This window comes from Muscardinus avellanarius, assembly GCF_963383645.1.
Source record: "Muscardinus avellanarius genome assembly, chromosome: 15".
Taxonomy (NCBI): domain Eukaryota; kingdom Metazoa; phylum Chordata; class Mammalia; order Rodentia; family Gliridae; genus Muscardinus; species Muscardinus avellanarius.
In genome coordinates this window covers 85,822,948-85,840,067 of record NC_137801.1, presented here as the reverse complement: position 1 = coordinate 85,840,067, position 17,120 = coordinate 85,822,948, and the positions used below count along the sequence as shown (strand labels likewise).

General features: G+C 51.3%; 1 protein-coding gene across 1 annotated transcript in view; it reads left to right on the top strand.

Moving 5' to 3' along the window:
* Positions 1–17,120, top strand: part of POLR1A (RNA polymerase I subunit A) — a gene marked incomplete at both ends in the record, with an annotated part of 68,860 nt that overhangs the window by 17,815 nt on the left and 33,925 nt on the right. Inside the window, 5 exons of the mRNA XM_080711847.1 lie at positions 2,259–2,429; positions 2,667–2,789; positions 4,985–5,215; positions 10,016–10,270; positions 16,347–16,538. Coding sequence (XP_080567973.1) covers positions 2,259–2,429; positions 2,667–2,789; positions 4,985–5,215; positions 10,016–10,270; positions 16,347–16,538 — 972 coding nt within the window. The remainder of the gene's footprint in view (positions 1–2,258; positions 2,430–2,666; positions 2,790–4,984; positions 5,216–10,015; positions 10,271–16,346; positions 16,539–17,120) is intronic.

Genomic DNA, 17,120 nt, shown 5'->3' with positions numbered 1-17,120 from the left:
CCGTCCCCAGTGGCCACTGTCAACTGTTTTAGGCTCATTGGGGTCTCCGTGATTAGATTCAGGAAGGCAATAGGATAGAATGAGAATTTCCCACAATACAACTGTCCCAACTGATGTATCCTGAACCCCATCAGCACCGAGTCTTTAGTGAGTATAAAGATGAATCTGGCACACAAAGCTTAGTGAAGTCACTGAAAGCCTTCTCTGCCCTAAGATGCTCTCTGGATGCAAATAGAAATGTTTCTCTCTGGCCTTGGGTAGACTGGGCCCCGGGACTCCCCTGGGCCGCCCCGCCAGGGCCGCCACAAGGTGGCACCACTGCTCCCTGGACTTGTGCTCTGACCAGCCTGTCATTCTCCTTGGAGCTTGCTTTGATTTTTTACCTGAAGTTTTTCATCAGCCAGTTGTGGGTGTGCTTTTAACACATCCTAGCATAAGTAAGATTTCTGTCCATAGGTCCAAGTCCAGTTTAGGAGGAGAGATGGTAGAATAATCAGATCCAGTGACCAGGACTGAGAATTTTATTTTGGTGTCCCTTGAAAACAGGGAGGGCCTTTGGGGAGGAAAGTGCTATTCTCTGCAGAGAAACAGGGCATCCGCTCTGATCCTTAGGTGCAGCTTCTCTTCACCTGACAGGACACGCTCCTGCTTCTTCCCTCTTGCTCACCTCTTCCCTCACCTGGCGCGTCTCTGGAGAGCTGTTCTTGGCACCAGGGCCGTGTGGTGAGCCCCTGGACAGCACTTATCATTTCACCAGGGTTTGTGTGGCCCTGAGCCAGGGACTCACAGCAGTGAGTTAAGCTGAAGGCCCTGCCTCCTGCCAGCCAGCCTCTCTTTCCGGGAGGGCCCCGGACGGCCCGGGACGTTGCTGCAGCTCCTGTCGCTGAGGGAGCCTCCCCTCCTTGAGGCCCAGAGCTCGGTTCCGCTCCGTCCCCGTGGTGCACTTGTCTCCCGGGTCCTTGCTCTGATGGGTTTCTTCCCCCACTTGACCTGCACTGGAGGACACATGCAGCTCGAGGGGGCAGAAGTACTGCAGAGGACTAGTGAGACACTCTGCCTGCAACTTGACTGGTGTAACCAACGCGGGCCTACGTCATGGCTGATGACGCAGAGCATTACATTGCAAATGTTTCTCAAAAAATTGTTTACTAGCCGGGCGTGGTGGCGCACGCTTGTAATCCCCGTGCTTAGGAGGCTGAGACAGGAGGATCACACAGGTTTGAAGTCGTCCTCAGCTATTTAGTGAGGTTCTCGGCAACTTAGTGAGACCCTGTTTTCAAATAAAATATAAAATAGGTCTGGTAGGCCGGGCGTGGTGGCGCACGTTTGTGATTCTCTGCTCTTGGGAGGTGGAGACAGAAGATTGCACTGGTTCGAAGCCAGCCTCGCTGGCTTAAGAGACCCTGTTTCCAAAAAATATGTATAAAATAGGTCTGGGAATGTAGCCTGGAGGTAGAAGGGTTTCCAGGAACCCCAGTACCACCAAAAAAAAAAATAGGTTAAAAAAAATCATTTATTTAAGTACACTGGATAAATTTTTTCTAAAGCCATAAATAAAACTGAAACTTCATATGACACCCAAGTATGTGGCAAGATAACAGAACTCCAGAAGAAAAGTAGTAGTGTGGGATGGACTTCTAATGTTCTGCTCCACCCGGGGCTGGTGGCATGCACACCTGTAATCCCAGTACTTGGGAGGCTGGGACAGGAGGGTCGCAGGTTCAAAACCAGCCTCAGCAACAAAGCACATTCAACAGCTTAGTGAAACCCTCTTTCAAAAATAAATAAATAAATAAATAAATAAATAAATAAATAAATAAAGGGCTGGCGTGTAGCTCAGAGATAAAACGCACATGGGCTCAATCCCCATTATTGCAAAAATATTTTTAAAAGATAGGGCTGGGTGTGTAGTTCTCAGAGGTAAAATGCCCTTCGGTACAATACCCGGTATTCTACACACACAGCCACACAGCTCAGGGACCAGCTGTTCAAGGACTCAGCACCTGCCTTGGGAAAGGAGGCTGCTTATAAGTTTTGAGTTCATCTTCCAGAAAGAGGCCAGTACACACATCCTGGGGCCCGTGCTTTTGTTGGTGTGTGTGAACAGGAGTGGTTTATGAGCACCTTGGCCACTGGTCTGTCGTTTCCAGGCTGAGTCAGGCTTACCGTTCGTCAGAGGTAGGCTAGGAAAGGTGCACATCAGGCCTTCCCTCGGGGTCTTTCCCATCATCTCTGCCTTCTTGGTTTTATATTCCCAGGAAAAGGACTCTTCAGCTGCTGTGGACCGATCCTTTCTGAGCAGTCTCCCAGGCCAGACGCTCACGGACAAGCTTTACAACATTTGGATTCGCCTCCAGAGCCACGTCAACATTGTGTTCGATAGCGAGATGGATAAATTGATGATGGAAAAGTTCCCGGGCATTAGACAGGTGAGCGTAAGTTGGATGCCATGGCCGGCCAGCCTCAGCTACTTAGTTGGGCCCTTCGCCGCTGAGACCGTTTCCAAATAAAGAATAAAAAATAGGGCAGGGGGTGTAGCTCAGAGGTCGAATGCCCCTGGGTTCCATCCCCAGACCGGCAAAAAAGAAAAAGAAAAAAAATTGTATTGGAACAAGAGCATCTGCAACCTTGAGCCCTCTTGGTGTTCTCTGTGGTTTTCTGCACAGATCCTGGAGAAGAAGGAGGGCTTGTTCCGGAAGCACATGATGGGGAAGCGTGTGGACTACGCGGCCCGCTCAGTCATCTGCCCAGACATGTACATCAGCACCAATGAGATCGGGATCCCCATGGTGCGTGCTGGTGGAGGGCTCCGCATCTGGGCCGTCGGGAGCCACGGGGTGGGGTGGTGTGCCATGGCCACATTGCCGGGTTAGGGACGGGTGGCGGTGTCCTCGCCTCGCCAGGCCTCCCAAACCCTGGGCAGCCGGTGCCGAGGGTCACATGTCCCCACACAGAGCTTGCTCCCACCTGGCTCCGCCTGGTCTGTCTAACAAGTGCTTGGCAGAGGAGAAGAGGGCAGAGGGGGGGTTTCACCCCTGTCACAAATGGAAGCCCCTGGTTACGCGGCAGAGAAAAAGGAGAGCGGCCCGCGCTGCCCTGGGGAAGGGCCCGTCTTGTCGGCCATTAGTGTTCCCTTGGCAAGCACAGCCTCTTCTCACTTCCCGGCCTTGCCGCCGCGCGGCTCCTTGGCAACAGCCTTTCATCGACTTCCCTTAATGGGCCTTGAGGTCACTCCTGCGGAGGTGGTTTAATTCTCCACGGAGTCGCATTTCCTAACACCCAGCCCCTGCCCTCGGTGCTGGTAATGAGCTGAAGTGCCGAGATTCTCCAGTGGTTACGCTCACGCTTCCTGGGCAGGGGTGTGACGCACGCAGCAGGACACAAGGTGAGAAGGCTCAGTCCTGTGCCCACTGCCTCCCGACAACTGCAGGTCCTCGTCTGCGGGGCTCTCACAGGGCGAGCAGAAAGGGCAGAGCAGCAGCACCGGGCCCTGCAGCACTGCTCGTAGGTGGGGCTGTGGGGTGAGAGGCTGGGCGCCTGCTGACTGGCGGCAAGGCGGGCAGCACACCCTCCCTTCTAAGCTGCATCACAGTGGTACTGACAAACAGCAAACAGATGCGCCAGTGGCGAGTGCATTAGGAGGAGAGCAGGCCGAGGGCGGGAGAGGGGTGTGGTGGCGGGAAGCCTCTCGCAAAGAAAGAGGGAGGCCTGAGCCGGGCATGTAATCCCAGCATTCGGGAGGCTGAGACAGGATCGCAGCAGCCTCAGCTGCTTAGGCCCTCTGCAACTCAATGAGACCCTGTTTCAAAATAAAGGATACAAAATAGGGCTGGGGTGTTGCTTAGAGGTAGAATGCCTCTGGGTTCAATATGCGCATGCGCGTGCACACACACACACACACACACACACACACACACACACACAACGCCAGTTTTTGTATGGGGTGCTTCCTAGATCCCTTGATGCATTTGCATGCATTTCAAAGCACCAGAGGGGTTCATTGTACCCGGTAGCTCAGAAACTTAACCAGGGAACTTACTATTCTTGGGGTGTATTGTAGGACTGGGTTAATGGAGCACACCGCATTTTCTCATATATCAGAATTGCAAATCACCTTCATCTCAAGCGGCACCTGGATGCCTGTGGCTGTCGGAACTGCCGAGCGAGGGCTCTGGTGCCATATCTAAGTGCAGAAAGTGCTGGGAAGTGGATGTCTGCTGGCCGGAATATGGTGGTATTTGAGGCCAGGAATTTGCCACCCAGCTCCAACAAGCTTCCCTGCTGTGTTCCCTCTGGGCACTTGGAATTTATTGACAGATAAGAGGAGGTTGACTTTTTTTTTTTTGGTACTGGGGTTCCTGGAAACCCTTCTACCTCCGGGCTACACTCCCAGACCTATTTTATGTTTTTATTTGGAAACAGGGTCTCAAGCCAGCACGGCTGGCTTCGAACCTGCACGATCCTCCTGTCTTCACCTCCCAAGCACAGGGATTACAAGCATGCGCCCCCACACCCGCTGCAACTGGCACTTAATAGTGAGTTAAAAAAATTCGAGCTGGGCATGCTGGCACACACCTATAACCCCAGTACTTGGGAGGCTGAGACAGGAGGATCACGGGTTTAGGACCAGCTTCAGCAACTTAGACCATTTCAAGACAAAATAGGGCTGGACATGTAGCCCAGAGGTAGAGTGCCCTAGGTTCCATCCCTAACACCACACACAAGAGAATTCTAATGCAAAAGCCGTGCCTTTGTTGCTGTCCTCAAACTAACTGCTGAAAAAGGAGGCCTGCTCCGATCCCTTGAGGGAGCGAATCTGGCAGAACAGTTCTAGGAGAGCAGCATGCTCCCTAACTCGCCAAAGGCCACGGTGGCTCCGCACACAGCTCCCCGCATCTTAGGGCGGGGACTCACGCGTCCTGTGGAGTCAGACCCTGTGGCCTCCTCCTGCCTGCCCTGAATTTCTGCACCCACTCCTCTGTAGGTGTTCGCCACGAAGCTGACCTACCCCCAGCCAGTGACCCCCTGGAATGTTCAGGAGCTGCGGCAGGCCGTCATCAACGGCCCCAACGTGCACCCAGGAGCCTCCATGGTCATCAGCGAGGACGGCAGCCGCACAGCCCTGAGCGCCACGGATGCCGCCCAGAGGGAAGCGGTGGCCAAGCAGCTCCTGACCCCAGCCACGGGAGCACCGAAGCCCCAGGGGACAAAGATCGTGAGTGGAGGGAGGCTGGGAACAGGCCACTCAGGAACCCGCACACTGGCAGCTCTGACGCTTCTGAGCGAGGCCAATGTTCCCTCCCTGCCCTCCACCTGCCTCAGAACCCTGGGAGCGGGGCCTGGCCTGAAGTCAGGGAGGGAGCGCGGGAGCCGGGGTGACCGATGGCCTGAGCTGGTGCCTCGGGTTGGGCAGTGGCTGATGCCCACTCTGGTGTGTGAGGCCTTTGCAGCCTCCCAATGGGAAAAGCATGCGAGAAGCCTGACGTGGCGGCTCACGCTTGTAATCCCCACGCTTGGGAGGCTGAGACAGGAGGATCGCACAGGTTCAAAGCCAGCCTCACCTACTTAGTGAGGCTCTCAGCAACTTAGACCCTGTTTCCAAATAAAGTATAAAATAGGTCTGGGAGTACAGCCCAGAGATAGTAAAGCTCCTGAGTTCACCCCCAGTACCACCAAAAAAATTAAGAGCAGGCGAGAGGTGGCATGCTGCTGAGGGCATGGGCTCGGCAGGTGGCGGTGTTGGTGTCTGCCACCGTAAGAGCCGTCCCTGCCCGGGGCAAGTGGTGGGTGACCCCGACAGGAGCTGAGGCGGCATGGTTGGGGTGAAAGGACTGGACTTGGGTGTAACTTGGAGGCACATCCCAGAGCCCGGAGCTGACCGGCTGCTTTATCCCATCCGCCCCAGCTGGCCTGACTGGCTCCTCTGCTGTCCTGCCCGAGCTCCGAATCAGAGCTGGGATGCGGGGGAAGAGAGAAGAGACGCCTTGGCCTTGGCGGCCCGTGGCTCCCGTTGCTCTGCCCCGGGGACGCAGCACTGCGGCCATCTTCCTGCTGTCCTTTCTCGTAGCTCTGCTCGGGCACAGGGCGACTCTGCCAGCTTAAACAGCTGTGTGGCCCTGCGCTGGGAGGCGGGCGCAGGGCACAGCAAGGTCTGCGCTCTGCTCTGCATCGAGTGAGATTTGTCTTGGGGTCCGTAGGGGCAGGCTGGCTGGCTGGCTGGCTTTCTTGTGGTACTAGGGATTGAACTCAGGGACAGTTCTTCCTCCAGGCTTGCACTCCCAGCTTTATTTTTATTTTGAAACGGCCTCCCTAAGTTGATGAGAGTTTTACTGCTTGCTGAAGCCATCCTAAAACCTGCAATTCTCCTGTCTCAGCCTCCTGAGTACTAGACTTAGTACCTGGCTCCATAGGATTGTTCTACCTCCTTAAGTACCTGGTATTTTGCCAGGAGCAATGTGAGGGATACAGGAGGTGTATTTCGCTACACTTTTGGTAGAGCCAGGCAGGCATCAGATATTCTCCATTCTCTCAAGTCAGATGTGGAACAGTGACAGCAGAAAATGAGGCCTGGCGGTGCTGAGGGCCTGTGTGTGCCAAGACTCCGCCGGCGCTGCGGATGCGCCACCACCCAGGTCACCACTGACGGCCGGGTTGCCGGTGCGAGTGTGTGGGAGTGTATCGCCCACTTTCTGCAGACCATGCTCAAGAAGAAATGAGTTGGAGGGCAGAAGAGTTGAGAGCCCTCGGGAGGCAGCTGTGAGCTGGACGTGGGTGGCCCAGAGGGCACGGTGCAGGGGCCATCTAACGAAGAGCCTGGGCACACCGCTATGGGTTGGGTGTCAGGCTGTGGAAAAGGGAAGAGAGGAACTCGAAGCCATGGTTTCCAGCAGGGGAGCGTGAGCGCAAGGAAGAACATGCTGTGGGCCCTTAATTCAGGGTGGTCGTGGAGAGACCGAGGGCTCTTCTGTAGAAATGGGGCTGTGGAGGTGAGCAGCAGAGCTGTCAGAGTGTGCATGCGGGGCACCGTGGGGAGACCTGGGGCCCAACCCCAGGCGCAGGCAGTTGGGGCTGTGGCTCTCGCTGGGCTGTGGGTGCTTCAGGCCAGGCTGCGTGGCCTGAGAACAGAGTGCAGGTTTCCGCAAAGCCCTCCTCCAACGGTTGGACAGTCAATACTCCTTTTTAACTGCTCGGCGCTGCGGAAGCTTGTGCAGAGTGGGCTGGCTCTGCCAGTGGGGCTACTTACAAACTAGCCTGCTGGCTGTAGCTGCTCGGCCTCTGGGCTTCGCCCCACTTATTTGGCCTTGCCCCGAGCCTGTTCTGGCTGGCCCCGCTCCCCACACAGCTCGTGTCCACCCTCGAGTTCCTAAAGGGCTGGGGACATTCTATCTGCCGCTGCCCAGCATCCCACACGTGGTGTGCTCGGGTCCAGGCTGAGGAGCAGGAGGCCCCAAGGTGGGACAAAGGCAGGAAGGGACTGTACACACAAAAGCAGCCTGTTGACCAGGAGGCCAGGCGTGAACTACAGCCAGGCTCCCAGGACTTGGGAGCCTGAGACAAGGAGGATCACAGGTTTTAGGGCAGCCCAGCAACGCAGCAAGGCCTGAGTAACTTAATGAGACCCTGTTGTAAAATAAAAAGGGGTGGGGGTGTAGCTCAGAGGTAGAGTGCCCAAATTCAGTCCCTTCTATCTCTCTCCTCTCTCTCTCTCTCTCTCTCTCTCTCTCTCTCTCTCTCTCACTCACTCACTCTCACACACACACACTCACACACACTCTGCAGCTGAGGTGAGCGGGAAAAGCGTTGGTGGAAGGTGCATTTCCCAGCAAGCTGGGAAACCTTTGCTGTCCTGGGGCCTCACAAAAGGGGAGGAAATGGCTGGGACAGCCTGGGCTCGGTGCAACCCGGCAGCGACTGCAGCGACTTCTGGCCCTGGGCCTCACTGGGAACTCTGACCCGGGCACTGGGGCTCACTAATTTTCACTGAAGTATTTACTTAGAGACAAGAGAAAGGAAGGAGCTTGGGTTTGGGTTGGCAAGAGGAGCGCCTTGTGCTTGAGGGCTTCTGTTTGGATTGGCTGGGGCCTGCCAGACTACCCGCGGGCCTTCCCGACTGCGGGGAGTTAGCCTACACTGGAGAATGCCATGAATTTGCTCCCCTCAGGTCCTGGGCCTGGCCTGGGGTTTGGGGCCTGGGCCACAGGTCTGCGGAGCTTTTCCCTTGAGAGGCCAAAGAAAGAAGACTCGGGCTGCATGACGCATTGGCAGCCAGCGCCCTGGGCTGAGGCCCATGGGAATCCTCAGTTCAGGTCTCCTTGGAAACATGGACCTGGAGGTAGGGAGGTCAAGGTTTAAATTCCTTAGGGAACAACAACGCAGACTCTGCTAGGTGCCTTGGGGACTGCTTAGAATTCCAGAGTTTTACTCTCTGCTTTCCAGAGCCCAGGGGAATTTGAGCCTTGGCTGGCCAGGAACGGGCAGGGTAAGGAAGAAGTACTCATTACCCTCCAGCCCCATGACCCTCGGTGCAGCCTCAGAAATGTCTGCTGTCTCCTTCTGAAAGTTGTAAGGAGATGTGCTGCCCAGTAGGCTCCAGCTCTTGAGCTCGAGCAGTCCCCCCACCCAGCCTCCTGAGTGAGTATCTGGGACCGTAAGGCCCGCACACCTGGCGTCTTCAAGTGCAGTAAGATGCTTTCATGGGCATTGAGCTGGGAACTAAGAGACCTGGCTGTTGTCCTGGCTGTGCTGTAATGAAGGTAGTTATTTATTTTGGTACAAGGTTTGAGCTCAGGGACATTCTGCCTTTGAGCTATACCTGTGTTCTTTTTTTTTTTTTTTTTCTTTGTGGTACTGGGGATGGAACCCAGGGACATTCTGCCCCCAAGCTACATCCCCTGCCCTATTTTTTATTCTTTATTTTGAAACAGGGTCTCACTAAGTTACAGAGGGCCTCACTAAGTACCTGATTGAACCACAATCCTCCTATCTCAGCCTCCCAAATTCGGGGATTACAAGTGTGCAGCGCCATGCCCAGCCCTTTTTTTTTTTTTTTTTTTTGGTGGTACTGGGGTTCCTGGAAGCCCTTCTACCTCCGGGCTACAGTCCCAGGCTTATTTTATATTTTTGAAACAGGGTCTCTTACGCCAGTGCGGCTGGCTTCGAACCTGCGTGATCCTCCTGTCTCTGCCTCCCAAGCAGGGATTACAAGCGTGCCCACCACGCCCGGCGTCTGCCCAGCCCTGTTTTATTTTTTTTATTTTGAAGCACAGTCCCACTTAAGTTTCTGAGCATCTCATTGAAATGTTGCCAAGGCTGGCCTCAGATCCTCCTGTCTCAGCTTCCCAGGTACTGAGATTACAGGTGTATGATCACCCAGCTTAAGTTTTTTATTTTTTAAATGTGGAGCTAATATATAGAATAATATATTTAGGTGTGACCATGGAGGAGATTTGAGAAGTTGGCCAAGTTTTTTCAAGCCCAGTGATTTTGAGGTTATACTCAGGCTCAGCCTTTAGGAATAGTATCCATTTCCTTCTTGAGATTAATTCTCAGCTGGACGTTTGGCACACACCTGTAATCCCAGTAGTTGGGAGGCTGAGACAGGAGGGTTACAGTTTGAGGACAGCCTCAATACTTGGTGAGACACTGCTTCAAAATAAAAAGGGCTGGGGGTGTAGCTCAGGGATATATGCCACTAGGTTTAATCCCTTACAAAAACAAAAAAGTTCTTAACAGAGTCCATGATTCTGGGGAGACTATGGATCTCTGAAAAAGACAGCGATACTGGATGGAGACCTGTGGCCCTATCTGCTCCAAGCCCAGGGCCAGGATTGCGCTGTGCAGGGCCGAGAGCAGGGCCCTGGGAAGTATGTCTCAGGCATTGCAAGGGTTTCCCGCTAGACTGAAGTGCCCTTTGCATTTAGCTCACTAGAACATGCCGCAGAAGAGCCCCACGCAGGCCGAGGTGAGGTGTGCCCTCCGCAGGGGCAGGTAACCTGCCTTCTCTCCACCTGCCCAGGTGTGCCGGCACGTGAAGAACGGGGATGTTCTCCTGCTGAACCGACAGCCTACCCTGCACAGACCTTCCATCCAGGCCCACCACGCCCGCATCCTGCCTGCAGAGAAGGTTCTGCGTCTCCACTATGCCAACTGCAAGGCCTACAATGCTGACTTTGACGGGGATGAGATGAACGCCCACTTCCCCCAGAGCGAGCTGGGCCGGGCTGAGGCCTACGTTCTGGCCTGCACTGACCAGCAGTACCTTGTTCCCAAGGTACGTCTGACCTTGAGCCCCCTCCTGGGCCATTGCCAGTGTGACATGGCAGTTTAAACCAGGGCCCTTGCCAGCCCCTGGGGTCAGCAGGTAGCTCAGGGAGGGGCTCCTTGAACAGAGGGCCCCATTTCTTCCTCATGGGTTTTCAGCTCTGGTTAACTAAACACAGGTGAAAATGCCTGCCTTGCCATGCCTTAAAACATCAGTGAGGAAATTGTAACTTCTAAGTGGCTATCTGGCTATCTCTGGAACCTAAGTTTAGTAGCTACATAATAGATCTTGTCTACTAGACGTTCTTGGATTCTATAACTTACTGGCTCCCAGCGAGCATTCACATCCAATACATGATAGCCCACTGATGCCTCGGGTCCTCAGTTCTCGTGAGCATGAGTTGCGAGGCAGCCTTGCCCACAGGTACAGGTGAGATCCCAATGGCCATGAAAGTGTCTTGTCTTTGAATCCCTTCCTTCTCAAGGTGGTCCCCTGAGCAGTCCCCACACAGTCATAGCTTCGTCCATCCTCTCCTGGCCGGCCATCTTTTTCCCTGGTCCCAAATCAGAGCTGTAGGCTGCAGGAGAAAGGGTGGAGTGTGTTCAAGTCCCACTTACCCTTACCACCTGCTCAGAGAGCTGAGGCCTTTAGATTGGTGGTTAGAGTTATACACGTGCCGTTTACATCAGTGACTTAGAGTTATGCGACATTTACTTTGATCATGGTAGAGTATGAAAAACCTGGAAATGGTGACAAAAAGCCACAGATACCATTTACCAGACATTTTTTAGTGTCAGACACTGCAAAGCACTTTGGAGGCCTCATTTTACCCTGCCTACAGTCCTTAGTGGTAGGTGCCGTAAATGTCTGCATTTTACACTCAAAGGATTGATGAAAATTGCCCACAGACATTGGCTGAGAAGTAGGAGACGAGGAGTACTCAGAATTTCATGGGCTTGGTTCTGCTATAGAGAAAGAGCCGTGCCCAGGGAGAACTAATGGCTGCTCGAAGATATCAGTACCAAAAAGCACCCACTTCTCCCTGGAAATTTCTCTTCCTCCACCAGCCATTTGCACCAGGAGAATCAGGTGGACGGCCAGGAGCTCAGGGCCCCAGCCTCTTTTCCAGCAGACACACCAGTGGCTTCATAGACCTGGGACAAGTTTAATCTTCCCTTAACCTTGGTGGGATATAGATTACCAAAACACTGACTGAGTCAGCCTTCTCACTGGTATAAACCAAAGAACTGACCTTACAACTTAGAGGAAGGAAGGTGTATTTGCTCAGGGTTTGCTTGGAGTTTCTTGGGTTCAGTCCATGTGAGGCATGGCGGTGGCAGATAGCAGAGAAAGGTAGAGCACAGTGCTTCACCCTCATATCGTGGAGGATGGAAGTAGGGGGATTCAAGGGCAAAAGGCCACACCCCAGGGACCCTCCTCCATCCACACCACACCTACCTAGGGTAGCACACAGCTAAGTCCGTGGGCTTATCCATTGATGAGATTAAGTCCAGCCCTGCTGGCTTCCAACATTGCTACCTTGCTTTTGTGAGGGTTGGGGAACAGTCTAAATCCAAACCATTACAGAGACTAAGAGCAGGAAGAAGGCATTCTAGGGTCTAATCAGTTCACTTGGAAATTAAAAAAAATAATTTGGCGAAAGTGAAAATCGGCTTTTTGTCCTTTCATGTCAGTAATGACAAGAATAGCAATCGTTGCGGTGGCAGTGATGGCAGGAAGCCTGCTCCTTGAGTAGGCGCTGGGCTCAGGCCCTGCTCTGCAAGTGTAGACATTCTCGCACGTCGTCCTCAGAAGCTTTGTGAGGTAGTGCAGTTGCTGATGAAGAAGCACCAGGAGAACAGCTGCTAGTAGCCAGCGAAGAGGCAGAGCTCGCCCCACACCTCCGAGTCCCACACCTGTGTGCTCTGCGGTAGGTCCTTAGCCCTCCTGGACGTCTGGGCAGGATGGGTCAAAGCAGTGAGAGGTGTGGCTCCTGAGGCTGCTCGAGCAGTGTAACTCTGTGCGTAGTCCAGTTCCTCACGGAGACACTACCAGGGAGTGCCAGAAGGTTTCTGCTGGCACAGTGATCTCTGGTCATTAGCTGCTTGCAGAGCTAAGGCATTCCGAAGTCCTCAGACCCATAAGCTTAAATGTTGAATACTTGATTTTAATGGAATAGTTGCAAAGGAGGAGGAGTGTTTCTGTCCACCGTTCTCAACTGCCATGATTCAAAATGGCTGAGCACAGTTTAGAGGAAGGAAGATGTGTTGTTCACAGTTCTTGGAGGCTTAGAGGTTCAGTCCGTGACAGGCTGGGTCTGCGGAGCTCGGGGCACGGCACCAGGAAGCAGAGGGGGAGTGTGGGCTCTCACATCATGGAGGCCAGGCTGAGCGCTGGGTAGGACGGTTCCCAAGGCCACACCCCAGGCCCCCTCCTTAGCAACCCAACCCCACTTCTGGAATTGCCGCCTTGTTTCCGTGAGGACTAGGGGGATGTAATAAATCCAAACCATTACAGAGGCTTTGTGTCCTGCTTAAATCCACGCTTGCCTTCTCACGTGCTCGTGAGTCTGGGAGTTTTAGTTGGACTTACACCTAAGAGAGATAAGCAGCCCAGGTAATAAGCTTCCATCAGTAAAGTCATTTATTTAAAAGGAAAGACTGGTGGTGCACACTTGTAATTCTAGTACTTGGGAAGCTGAGACAGGAGAATTGCAGTTTGAGGTCAGCCTTAGCAAAACTGTTTCAAAATAAAAAATAAAATTGGGGTGAGTGTTAGCTCAGGGGTAGAATGCCCCTGGATTCGATCCCCAGTACCAAAAAAGACAAGAAGGAAAAAGTGATGTGAGGGTGGCCTGAGAGTTCCCTTCACTTTCAGTTCATTTCTTTTGCCAGAAGTAAAGTTTTTGGTACTTGATAAATTTTATTAGTCCTTAATGTAAATGCCAGGAGATAGAATTCTTATGCTTATATTTGCTGCTGATGGGTATAAAGCTGCAACATATATTTGGTGGCAAAGGCCAAGATGACAAGAGTTGCTTTGGTTAAATTGAGAAAGCCTATTTAGCCTTTCCCCCCCCCCGTTGTGGTGCTGGAGATACAACCCAGGGCCTCCCATAGGCTAGACATTTTGGTCATTTTTATTTGTGTATCTTAGTTTCCTTTAGTTTTTGTTTCCTTTCATTTCCTTTTTATTTATTTATTTATTTATTTTTTAATTTTGAAACAGGGTCTCACTAGGTTAATGAGAGTCTCACTACTTGCTAAGGCTGTGCTCAAACCTGATCCTCCTGTCTCAGCTTCCCAACTACTGAGATTACAAGTGTGCACTACCATGCTTCTATTTTTTCTTAACTAGGCATTGAACCTAGGGACATTCTACCTCCAAGCTGCACCCCGAGCCCTTTGTATTTTGTTTGAAACAAGGTCTTGCCAAGTTTCTGAGGCTGGCATAAAACCAGTGATCCTCCTGTCTCAGCCTCCCAAGTACTGAGATTACAGGCGTGTACCACCATGCTGGGCTCTATTTCTTTTCTTTCTTTTTTAAGTTATCTTCCTTAATCATAGTAACAGATTAAAATATCTTTTATCATCATTGGCTGGATTCTCTTAGGTAGTTTTGTGTTGTTTTGTTACATAAAGTAAGAAGTGAATAGAACTTCAGCTTTTTTTTTTCCAAGATAAGAACTAGCTGGGCATGGTGGTGCACTCTTGTAATCCCAGCATTTGGGAGGATGAGACAGGAGGATCGGATGGGTTCAAGGACAGCCTCTGCTACTTAGTGAGGCCCTTTGCAACGCAATGAGACCCTATTTCAAAATAAAGAATAAAAAATAGAGCTGGAGGTATGGTTAGGAGGTAGAATGCCCCTGGGTTCCATTCCCAGTACCACCAAAAAAAAGAAAAGAACTAAATTTTATTTATCTGGGAGTTTTTGAGAGTTAATTTTCCCCTCTGTTTGTCTCGCTTACTGAGAACCAATGCTTTGTGGAAAGTATGTAACACAGCTTGAGCCACAGGCAATCCCAGACACAAAATGTTCTGCATTAGTTTTAATGTTATTTTGCTCTGATATTAAATGGAGTAGGATAGCTGACAATTTTCTAATCTTTTTTTTTTTTTTTTTTTTTTTTTTTTTTTTTTGGTGGTACTGGGGTTCTTGAAGCCCCTCCGGGCTACACTCCCAGACCTATTTTATATTTCTGAAACAGGGTCTCTTAGGCCAGCGTGGCTGGCTTCGAACCTGTGCGATCCTCCTGTCTCCGCCTCCCAAGCACGGGGATTACAAGTGTGCGCCACCACGCCCGGCCTGACAATTTTCTAATCTTAAATAGAGTTTAAGAATTATAAGCCCGGTGTGTTGGCACACACTTGTAATCCCAGTGCTTGGGAGGCTGACACAGGAGGATTTCACAGGTTCGAAGCCAGCCTCAGCTACTTACCCTTTGCAACTCAGTGAGACCCTGTTTCAAAATAAAGAATAAAAAATAGAGCTGAGGGTGTCGCTCAGAGGTACAATGCCCCTGGGTTCCATCCCCAGTAACACACACACACACACACACACACACACACACAATTATATAAGTAGACCCTCAGTAAAAGCCTTAATCAGCATCCCTCCCAAGAACTCTTGATTATTGTATTGATAGCCCTTTTAGAAACTTAACCTTTTCACTAATTTTCCAGTCATTCATTAAAGAGTGGACAGAGAGGGGAGAAGGCCCTGAGTCTATCAGATAACTTACAGTTGTGTTCTTTAAAGGCAGAAACCAAAAGGGAAAAGCTCTTATCAGCCCCCAAGGACTGTGGAGTGAGTCAGAGGTGGAATGCTGGCTCTTCCCCAGCAAAACTGGGCCATCTTTGGAACAACGCATAGAGGATAATTTTTTATTGATGTTAATAACTCAGAGCTTTCGTTAGAGTGACAGTATGCGCCATCAGATCTTGCCTTACATCTGTGGCACCTTTTCAACCCATTTATAATAACTACCTTTGAGTTTAGGTAGAGCACATTGCCATAGTGTTTAGGTTGTTTGACAAGAATCCTTTTTAGCCCTCGAATCAGAATATGTGGTTACATTCCTGGCACTTCTCCACAGATGCATTTGTGAGTTCCTAAGTTACTTATGGAGCATGGGCATGTATTGGCTGGTATTTAAAAAATAACCAAACGATAGCAATCTTCAGCTCTAAGCTCAGGTTTTTCTCAAGTTCTGTAAACATGGGGAAGTTTGCAGAAACTACATCACTGAGCCTGACTATTTTTACTTCACTCTGCCTCGTGCAGCCATGAGGCCTAGCAGACAGAGCCAGGAGAGGGGGCCACAAAGGCTGTGAAAATGTCAGATGCAACGCACGTGCCACCGAATCTGGGGTTTTATAAAAGCCCTTGTTTTGGCATCCGGTACCCAACAGTCTTGGGCAGTCATGAACACGCGGGTCCACCAAACCATGTGCTGGGGGGAAGAAGCACATTTGGCAGACAGTCCTTGCTTCTGCAGTCATGAGCTCCGGCCTCCAACATAGGCTGGCCCCAAGTCGCCTCTTAGGCCTCGGCTGTACTGCTGCCCCTCAGAGAGACTGCTCCTGCCCACCTTTCCCCCACTCTGGAAAACGCTTTCTGCTCGTGTATTTAATTTAGTCATTTGCTCACTGTCTGGATCATCATAAAGGATTGTCTTTTTGGCCCGCTGGAGTAGGCCAAAGATCTGCCCAGCGCCTAGGCAAACAGTAGGCTCTCGGTAAATATTTGTTGAATGGATGACTGATTGCAGGAGAACCAGGCCAGAAATGTGTGAAAAATACTGAAGCACAAAACCAAAGTATAAAAACAAGAGCTTAGCTAACAACAGCCAGACCAGACTTAACGCATAAACGCCCAGAATTCGCTGGGATAACCAGAACCAGATGGGGACTGAATGACTCTGAAGCAGTTCTGGAATAGATGCAGAGAAAGAAGCCTCTGGCCTGGACGGGCCAGCACGGGGACCTGTGGGGGCTGCATGGCGGCCTCCGAGCACACGATCAGGAAGTGGAGCTCGACTTGAGACTTGTCTTTGTTTTTTCTTGTCTGCTTTGGTTTGTAGGATGGCCAGCCATTGGCAGGACTGATCCAAGATCACATGGTTTCGGGCGCAAATATGACCATTCGGGGTTGCTTTTTCACCCGGGAACAATATATGGAGCTGGTATACCGCGGACTCACAGACAAAGTTGGCCGTGTCAAGATCTTTCCTCCTGCCATCTTGAAGCCCTTTCCACTGTGGACAGGAAAGCAGGTAATTGGGAGAAAAACACCCAGTGTATATTTAAAAAAAAAAAATTTACAAGCATAGAGGTGCATGCTTGTAATCGTAGCATTTGGTAGACTGAGACAGGAGGATCATAGTTTGCAGCCAGCCTTAGCTGGCCTCAGTGAGGCCCTTTACAACTCAGTGAGACCCTGTTTCAAAATAAAGAATAAAAAATAGAGCTGGGGGTATAGCTCAGGAGAATGCCCTTGGGTTTAATCCCTAGTACCACAAAAAAAAAAAGGGAGCAGGCCACTCATATGAAGATTTCATTTTCAGGAAAGCCCAGGGCAGAGAGAGAAAAATGGCTGATCAAACAACAGTTCAGTCAAACAACAGTTCAATAAATCCAGGCATAATGACACACACTTGTAATGCCAGTGCTTGAGAGGCTGAGACACGAGGATCATAAGTTCAAGGCCAGCCTCAGCTACTTAGTACACCCTCCATAATGTAGTGAGACCTTGTTTCAAAATAAAGAATAAAAAATTGGGATGGTGGTGTAGCTCAGAGGTAGACTGCCCCTGGTTTCAATCCTCAGTACTGCAAAAAAAACCAAAAACACATCCC